Source organism: Silene latifolia, chromosome 11, assembly GCF_048544455.1.
Source record: "Silene latifolia isolate original U9 population chromosome 11, ASM4854445v1, whole genome shotgun sequence".
Taxonomy (NCBI): Eukaryota; Viridiplantae; Streptophyta; class Magnoliopsida; order Caryophyllales; family Caryophyllaceae; genus Silene; species Silene latifolia.
The window spans coordinates 14189775-14199280 of NC_133536.1; the positions used below are offsets into that span (position 1 = coordinate 14189775).

The 9506-nt window shown below is 38.1% G+C and overlaps 1 protein-coding gene across 1 annotated transcript; it reads left to right on the forward strand.

Moving 5' to 3' along the window:
• Positions 1-317: 317 nt before the first annotated feature.
• On the forward strand, positions 318-4652 carry LOC141611129 (uncharacterized). Its single transcript, XM_074429577.1, has 4 exons — positions 318-1035; positions 1629-2024; positions 3275-3689; positions 4060-4652. Exons 1-4 carry the CDS (start codon positions 774-776, stop codon positions 4253-4255), a joined length of 1269 nt encoding a protein of 422 aa, XP_074285678.1. The 5' UTR covers positions 318-773; the 3' UTR covers positions 4256-4652.
• The last annotated feature ends 4854 nt before the right edge of the window (positions 4653-9506 follow it).

Consider the following 9506-nt stretch of genomic DNA (forward strand, 5'->3'; position numbering starts at 1 on the left):
AGATCATTATATTAGTTTTAACAAGTGTGTGTGCGTGCATGCGAGTGACTAATTAGATTCTCATAGTAAATATACTTTAATTATTGAGCGCGAGAGGTTGCCTTGCAGGCAGGAGAGGGAGGGAGAGATTAGATTTTTAAAACAGGTTGTTTCAATACAATGGAGATATTACAACTTTGGTCCAGAGGTAATTTCTGATGGACTCATCCTTGTACTTTTTATACGGGAAAGATATATATTTTCTGAATCGATATGTAGCATCTCGTAGTTAGAATGTCTATCACTGGGAAGAGAAGGAGGAGGAGAGGAGGTTGAGGTTGGAGGAGGAGAGGATGTTGGAGGTTAGAGGAGGAGGACGAGAAGCAGATTGTACTATCGTTAATAACTTATCTTCCCTTATAACAAGGTTAGAGGAGGAGGAGAAGGGGAAGGAAGTTGGAGGGAGGATGTTATAGGTTGTATCATCGACTCATCGTTGATATGGACATTTACCTTCTCTTATTAAGTTATAATATTGATTGCTGACTCAATGCTATTTTTTGCTATGTAAAATTATTGCTATTTTTTGCTATGTAAAATTATTGCTGAAGCATCAATAATTGGTCTTCTGTTTTGCAGCTCTTTTCTGATGTTGTTCCAAGCATCAAATTTGTAACCATCTTTTGTGTCGTAAATATTACTTTGGCGACATCTTTTGTGTCGTAAATATTACTTTGGCGAAATATTACTCGAAGCACAAGCAAGAATCAAAGACAAGAGAAGAGGAGGAAGCCATGAGAAGAGCTCTCTTCAAAAATGTGTCACTCTACGCTACCACCTTCACCAAATCTCCCCATATCCCTCATTATCAAACCCTAAATTTAATTCCCAAATTCAATCTCCCCATTTTCCACAGATTTTTTTCTGAAGAATCCGGTTCTTCTGATCAAAACCCTAATCATCCTCCTCCTCCTGCTGCTGCTGTTGAACACACCAGCTTGAAAACTACCCAGGAAAAAAATTTAGACTTAGTTGTTGAAGATGTTGATAATGAAGGTATTTATTAATTTTGATTCAATTCTATGTTCTTTTAACCAATTACTGATTGTATAGTAGCTTGTTGATTCATTGTTCATTGTTTCTGTTTTCATTAGTAAGTAATACGGAGTATTGCAAATCCAAATTAGCAAAAATGTCGATGATTTTTGGAGGAAGTAGTTAGTATAGACCTAACTGTGGTTTCTCTGAGAAATTTATGGATATAATTTGGAAGTTGGGTTGTTATTTTTGGGATGTGGTTGATTTTAGGTTCTTGTTGAGTGCCAGATTGAAACCGATCAATGCCTTTGGTGTCGTCTTGTCGGCGTAAATGAGTTGGGGACATTGGGAATTCTATTTTCTCCATAATCGAGGAAGTTGCTTACTTAGACTCCCCTAGGTAATAGGGAATCCGTAGGGAAATCTAATTCTTGTATTGAGGCAAAAAGTTGTAATCATTTCTTAAGAGATGAAAAATCGTGTGAAATATTACTTCCTAATCATTAAGGTATCTTATAGGGAATTAAACGACCACTATGTGAATGAAATGTATGTTGCTTGCGTTATTTTGCTTTATGTTTCTGATGGTAAATATTTTTGGTTGACTCCAGAGCTGAAAACTAGGATAGGGAAGTACTTTGAGGGTGATGAAGAGGCACTCCCATCAGTTCTAGAAGCCATACTGTCGAGAAAATTATCAGGAAAGCACGAAGATACTGATGATGAGCTGACCGAAGAACTACGCTTTGCCCCATTGGAGAATGTTGAGGATAAGGAATTCGAGTCCGATTTTGATGAAGCTATTCAGACTGATGAAGATATTCCAAACTTATGCTCTGCAAAAGATGTAGTTGTCAAGAGGATGTTGCAAGATGAATACTTCAACATGGATGACAAAAAGTGGAATGCCATTGTGGACGAAGCAAAACAACAAGGATATGTAGATGATCCTAAGGAGTGTGAGGAGATTTTGGAAGATATGCTTTACTGGGATAAACTTCTCCCAGGTAACATACTCGTCAATTTATAACTTTTTTTTTTTTTTTTTTGCTTTTTCATTATTTTGGAAAAAAAATATCTCAATCATGCATTGTTTTAAAGATATTATGGCAACTATTGGAATGTACCGAACACTTAAATTGACATTTTTCATTTACTATACTATACACATGTAGACTGGAACTGTTTTGAACATTTTTTGCCCTTTATCTCCATCTGTGTTGTTCGTTTACTTCCTCGCCCTAGTCAATTGTTTACCTTTAGTATTTTTGCAAAGTGAATTTTAAAAAGAGGTAAACAAATGTCCGAGACATATGATACTATTTTATTACCTTTGTTTGCCTTATAATCTTAAAATATCATTAACGTATCTATCACATTTGTACACGATCAATTGGGCACCTACCCTATGCTGTTTAGCTTTTCAGTGTACTCTTGCATGAAGTTTGTAGGAGATGGACATTTAAAACCAAGTGCCAGCATCCTAAAGTTCTTCATGTGGGTGTGTGGTGATATTTGGCAATAAGCTTGACAGTTCCGACTTATTTTGAGTTCTGTTGCAACCTGTCTCTCTTATATCCTTCGAATTGCATTAAAAGAAGAGCTAAACATATTCTAGGTGCCTTCTTGGGCGAAATTTGTGAAATTAATATTGGTGAGCAATCCCATTTGTGAAGCTATGGTCTTATGGAGCATAAGCCGACATTTTTCTTGTAGTCAGTTATATGGCGCTCTGTATAAGACCCACCACCAGGGCTAGGAAATGGGCAAACAAATTTCTTAGGACTAAGAGAATGAGGGATGAATTAAAAGAGTTAAAAGGGAGAGTTTAAAACTTTGAATGGTTTTTCATGGTCGTATTAGCCAGGGAAGTTTTATCATAAACTTTTAATGGTTTTTCATTGGAAAAAGTTTTTTTTTTTTTTTTTTTTTTTTTTTTTTTTTTTGTCATTGGGAAACAAAGTTTTCATGGCATTTAGGGTAATTGAAAATTAGACACTTCCTTACGTTCTTTGGAAAAAAAATGTTGCCTTCTAAATCCAGAATATTTTTAGTCGAATTTTAAAGTTGCCTTCTAAATCCAGAATATTTTTAGTCGAATTTTAACCCTCCAGTGACTAATTTTATATTACTCTTTCCCTTTGCCTTTTTAATAGCTGTAACTTTTTTGATAATTATATTGTTGAGACGTGTGTTTGAATGACTAGTAATTTGGATGTAGCATCCGACTGTCACCATTATGATTGCTTTCTTGTAGAGGACATTAAGCAGAAGGTCCAAGCAAAGTGTGATGAATTAGCGGAGAAAATGGAAAATAATGGACTTGAAGTAGAAAAAGCATATGAGCAATTCAAGGTGTTTGAGGATGAGATCGTAGCAGAGCATATAAAGAAGAATGAGGAAGAGAGACCTCTTCCAGAGTCTGATGAGGTGGCGAAGCCTGTGGATAAAAAGAGCGATGATCCTCCTGGTGTGGGTCCCATCCTCCGATGGCAAACACGACTTGTACTTGTTCCTGGTGGAGATGCCTGGCATCCTAAAAACAGAAAGGTAAAATTATCAGTGACTGTTAAGGAGCTTCGACTGTCGAAATGTCAGTTCCGCCGAATGAGAGAAATAGTTGGGAAAAGGTATCATTCCGGAAAAGATGAGCTAACAATAACTAGTGAAAGGTAACGTTGAAATCCTTCTTACATCTATGATTATGCATCCAGATTTCGAGTAGGCAAACCTGTGATACGTTCAAACTGTCACTATGTCGTGGATAACCGCTTTATCTTTTCAGTACTATAAAAACACAGTAACATATGAGACGGGGTTGCATGCGAGACGAACCCATTAGTTAAATGAGGATAGAAGTATTTGGGTTGGTCTCACATCTCACATATTGGCAATAGTATTATCTGTTCTTGTCTATTATGGATTCTGACAAGAAATTTGTATTGTTAATAGTTTAATACCTTGCGGATTTAGATGATACAGATTTTTTTTTTTTTTTTCAAATGGCTTTTACTGCATTGCATATAATTCCCATCGTTTCAGGTTTGAACACCGTGAAGAAAATAGAAAAGACTGCCTGAGAACTTTGCTAAGCATAATCGAAGAGGCTGGAAAAGCTACTGCTTTGGTCGATGAGGCTCGGACTGCTTACGTCAAACAAAGGCTCAAAGCAAATCCAGCTTTCATGGCCAGATTACATGCCAAGACCAAGCAGGCTCCAACTGCTATTCCGGCATGAGTAGTTCTACTACAATGGAGTTTTGATGGGCTTTTACAGTTATGCGGTTAGTGAAACACCGTGGAGTACCTCTGTGTTCTTCATTGCTCTACACAGTTGATTGAGAGAAAATTATTGGTGATAGCTTGCGAAACCGTTCAAGTTTCTTTGATTGCCCGCGCTCTTTTTTGTAACAAATCGTTTGCTAAAATTTGAGGTTTCTTTGCCTCATTTTAACTGGATGAAGCATTGTTATAGAGATAGAGTAGAGTTAATCTTTTCCCCCTTTCTCCTTTAAATTTCTTGTTTGGGCTGATATTTGAATTGATTGTATTCCATGTTTTTGACTTTGTTTCGTGTTGCTTAGGCAACCCAATTTAATAATTGACTCTATGCATTGGCAGTTCAGATTGTTGCTACATTTTCTTGTTGGTTTGGATGATATCGGCCGGCTATTATTGAACAAACTTGATTTAGATCCTCTAAAATATGATCTGGTATAATGCTCAGCTGATGCTTGCACAATTGTATCCAGCGTTGAAACAGTTGACAATGTCACACAACCGGTCATCCAAAAAGCAAAAATATACGACAAAAAATGCAAGTCGACAATGTTGTGTAGAAGCCGGGGATTACTAAATTGAGTTAGTGACTGGAAGTGCAAATAATTGTAGTTTTCCTAATTTCTTGTAAAGAAATGAATAATTCAAGTTTTCCTAATTTCTTAGGAAGAAATTTCGAGAATAGGATTTGAACCCATGACCATTCTGACCAATACGTGAAATTGGTGCCTTAGACCAACCCGGCCATCTTGACATGCTATTCTGTTATGCTAAATTTCATACATAAAAATACTCTGTTTTTATTAAAAAAAAAAACATCAGTTCATTGAACATGACGATACTTTTTAGGGTTATTTAACAACAATACTCCAAACTATTTGGGGGCTTCTTAAAATACTCTGTACTTTGTTTTAACTGCGAATATACTCAACTTTCACACCCCTTATCTTATATATTAGAATAGGTTGACCGACTCCCTGCTAAGGCGGTAAAAATATTTTAACCCCTCCTAACATCTCTTTTTTTCTTTTCTAATGTCATCTATATTTCATCAACTCCTATCAAGATTCATCAATTGAAACCAAAGTTGATTCAACCTTGATTTGTTTGAAACACTTGTGAAGATGGGTCTGCAATTTCCGAGGGATCTCAGTCATTGACCAACCCAAACCATCGGTACACCTCCATCACCAACAAACAACGCCACTTCATCTCGCCACTGTCTCATCCCGCCGCACCACCTCCTCGAAAATCCACTCCTCACCATCACACCCACTACCCTCCTTCATTCTTTTCCACTGTCATTCCAAGTTTCAACAACACAGTGAAGCATATCAAACCTTTATAAGAGTAATCACCAACCCATCAACAAAATCTCTTTTCCTTTATAATTTCCATATTTCCGATCAAAACCCAATTAAATGTTTATAATCAGCAACCCAATTTTTACAAAATTTCAGTTTCCTCAAAAAAAATAACCCTAATTAAATTTGTAAATTGACCCTGTCATCATCAATCTGGGTTCCATATGTTGTTTTGGGGGAAAAGATAAAGAAAAGGTGATGATTTTGCGCTATGGAGTTGCGAAACACGATGGTTTTAGGACTGAAAGGGGGTCCAGTTGTGGCCCTCTCTAAGTGTCCCCTAACCACTAACCTCACCCGCTGACGACAGCAATGGTGAGGAAGTCGACGGTGTCACAGGCGGCGGAGATGGTGTTGTTATTGAGAAGGTGTGTCTAAATAAGTAATGAATGAGAATGGTTGGTATGTACGACGTGGTTCAGTTATGGTGGTTTGGCGATGTCGTTGTAGAGACGGATGTGGTAGTTATGGTGTGGTAGTTGCCTGTGTTAAGGGTGGTGCCACAGTGGAGTGATGGAGTGGTGGTGACTGCCTGGTGGTGACAAGGGTTAATGGAGGAGGAGAAGTAAGGTAAAATGGGGATTTTCATAAGATTTGTTGGGTTTTAGAAGGGGTAATTTGAAGTAGATTTTTATGGGTTTCTAGCATAGGGAAGAGGATGAAGATGAACATCTGTAATGAGGAATGTGTGACGTTTTTACCTGCTACGGAGTACTATAGGTTAATAAAGGGTCAATTCTATTAAAAGCGAAGGGGTATAATAGTTGGTTATATTGGTAGTTAAATTTAGGGGTGAGCAAAACCGTATACCCGATACGGTTTTGAAAACCGTATCGGGTATACGGTTTTAAAAATCGCAAAAATCACTATACGGATCCGATACGGTTTAGCTGTATATACGGTTTTCGGGTACCCGGAAAAACCGTGTATACGGAATCCGTATATACGGATACGGTTTGGTGGCAAATGCGCAATTAAACATTGTATTTATTCAAGAGCTAATAATTACCTCTAAGATGACTACCTTTGATGAAGGGCTAATTTTTATTTATTGAGATAAATTAGTAAAATAAGTCATAAAAAAACATTAGGAGCGGAAGTTGAAAGAGGAACTTTGCGTTTTTTTTAATTTTTTTTATACAAAAACATCAAACCGTGTCGAAAACCGTATATACGGTTTTGTTTTTGCCCGGCCCGGATACGATACGGTTTTATGAAAACCGTATCGTATATACGGATTTTCGTATCGTATATCCGAAAATTCGTATAACTCAAACCGTATACCGTATCGTATCCGTATTATAAAACCATATCGTATATTTTTGCTCACCCCTAGTTAAATTACAGTTTGGAGCATTTTGAGAAGCATTCCAATAGTTTGGAGTATTCTCATTAAACAAAGGATTATTTCATGGGAATAATCCATCCTATGGGTGCCCTGCAAATAACACTCCATCCTATCAATAATTCCAATTAAATCCATCCTATCTCCCTTTCTTCCCGGAACAAACTTGCCCAATTTTTTGACCTGTTACATTAGGTCACCACTCGCCTCCTCCTTTTTATAACCAAACTTCTTCCTTCTTCCCCATTTCCAGATTTTCCTTCACCACCATCACAACTCCGACATTATTAATATAATTTTTAGGCATTAGATCGTGATAAAGACGGAAAATCATGAAGGTATTTGAGTCGGAAAAGACGGGTTAAAACAAGTCAAATAGAGCGATTTCAAGTAAAGGGAGGAGCAAGGTCAACTTTGACTTTATCAAAAACCATGTGAACCCCACTGTTCATTTGATTACTCGACAAACACTTTCAACCTCATCAGCAAACACTATTTTGAACCCACAAGCAGCCACCATCAACTCATCTCCGTTCAACCCCATTCATCACCCACCATCATTTCATCAGCCACCATAACCATTTCACATCATCTCCATTCCTGTACGAGCAGCGAGCCCTTAATCCGCCATCGACATCCCGAATTCAGATAAAACCCCGAGTCCAAATCAGTCCATAAATCAAACAACCAGCAGCTACCTTTCCGCCATTGACATCCGGAATTCAGATCAAAACGCGAGGAGCATCCTGAACCGCGGTGGTCGAATCATAGGAAAGGCTGCGATTATTAGAGTTCGACGGCAGAAGGTGAGTGTGAATGATGGGGTTGCGATCGTTGTCGTAGATGGTTCGATTCCGACATCGAGACGGTTGTTTCAATTGGTGGTGAAAGACTGAAAGGTGACAGTGTTGATGTAGGGGAGTCGTGTTTGAGGTGTGGCCGTGTGGGCCAGGTCTCCGGCGGCCGTCGACGATGATGGTGGGGTGGTGGTTGACGGTGGTGGGGGTTTGGTGATGGCTGTCTCAAAACAGTCTAAGTGTAGTTGTTGGAATGTTGAATGTTTTTCCAAAATGGGGCGTAAACACAAACTAATTAACGAAATAGGTTGAGTTTCAAAGTATTTACCCAAAATGGGTCCACGTCATCATCAAAGTTAGGCTCGGATTCAAGTCGCTCTCCCGCTCAACGACCTTACCCAAAGTGTCACTTAATGTCCACCCAAACCTCAGTATGGTACTTAAACGGCAAGTCGCTCCGGGAGTGAGCGATTTTAGCTCAAATCGCCTACCCCCACGGCGACTTTGGTGTTTGCAAAAAAAAAAAAAAAAAAAGAAGGCTGTTAAGGAGAGTCGAACACAGGACCTTCCACAAAACTAACACTTGTTCAATATTACCTAACCATCCATGCAAGAAAGTTTATATGTTAAAGGGAAGTGATTAAAGATAATATTGAGTAATAGTTATTCAAGTCCCAAAACACATTTATTGCTGTTAGTATTAAATATGGAAATTTAATCCCCTTAATAAGACATCATTTTACACTTGGTGTTATGGTAAGGGGTGTGAAAGAAGTGTTAGCAGATTTCGTGTTCCATTCCCATAAGCTACAATTCACTTGTCTTTTTTTTTTTCTTCTTTTTTTTTTTTTTTTTTTTTTGGCCAAGTCGCCCAGCCGCTGAGCGTTTTTCCTTCAAGTCGCTCTCCCGCTGAGCGACCTTAATCCTGAACCTACCATCGCCAAAATCGAGCCTACGTGGACCCATTTTTGGTAATTAGTTTCAAAGTTACCCTATTTCGTTAAATTGTTTGTTATTAAAACCCATTTTTGAAAAAAATTCTGGAATGTTGGTATCATTTACAAGGGTGACCTGTTCTTCAGGTTGCCCGTCTTCCAAGAGTGTTATGGAAAGAAAGGGGATAGGATGGATTTAATTGAAATTATTAATAGGATGTAGTGTTATTTGCAGGGCACCCATAGGATGGATTATTCCCATGAAATAATCCTTAAACAAACCTACTTTTTATTCATATTCAACTTTCCTGGAATGTTTAATTCAAAAGCTTTCATTCTTGTTTGCTTCCATCTTCTTGTTTTGCTTACTATTCAGTATTGTCAGCTGGCAGCTAAACCTACTAATTTCGTCCTGGTCGTTAACCAATCACTCCCTTACTTGAAATTATTTTCATGATTGATCACCGCTTCAGTAGCCCACCAAATCGCAACTGCTGTGGAATAGTTGCCAGATGCTTTGTTTACGAGGAGTATTATGAGTAGAGCCATAATATGGCGTAATGCAGAGGTCACCAAATTGCATCGGCCGAGTCTGAGATCAAAACTGGAATCAATAATTTATGCGAATAAGAACAGCAAACCCCACCAAATAAAATCTTCATCACGCATTACAATCACATTTCTGTTCCTCCTAGAGCGTTTCATTTGAGTACGCTCTTTAGTGTGATTGTGAAGAAAGAGCACCGATCAAGGAGAGCACCGAAATGTT

What these genes read in the sequence shown, in the direction of transcription:
- LOC141611129 (XM_074429577.1), top strand. Translation starts at nt 774, where the DNA reads ATGAGAAGAGCTCTCTTCAAAAATGTGTCACTCTACGCTACCACCTTC. An exon ending in CTGGGATAAACTTCTCCCAG is followed by an intron (nt 2,025 to 3,274) that starts GTAACATACTCG and finishes GCTTTCTTGTAG; the next exon opens with AGGACATTAAGCAGAAGGTC. An exon ending in CTAACAATAACTAGTGAAAG is followed by an intron (nt 3,690 to 4,059) that starts GTAACGTTGAAA and finishes CCATCGTTTCAG; the next exon opens with GTTTGAACACCGTGAAGAAA.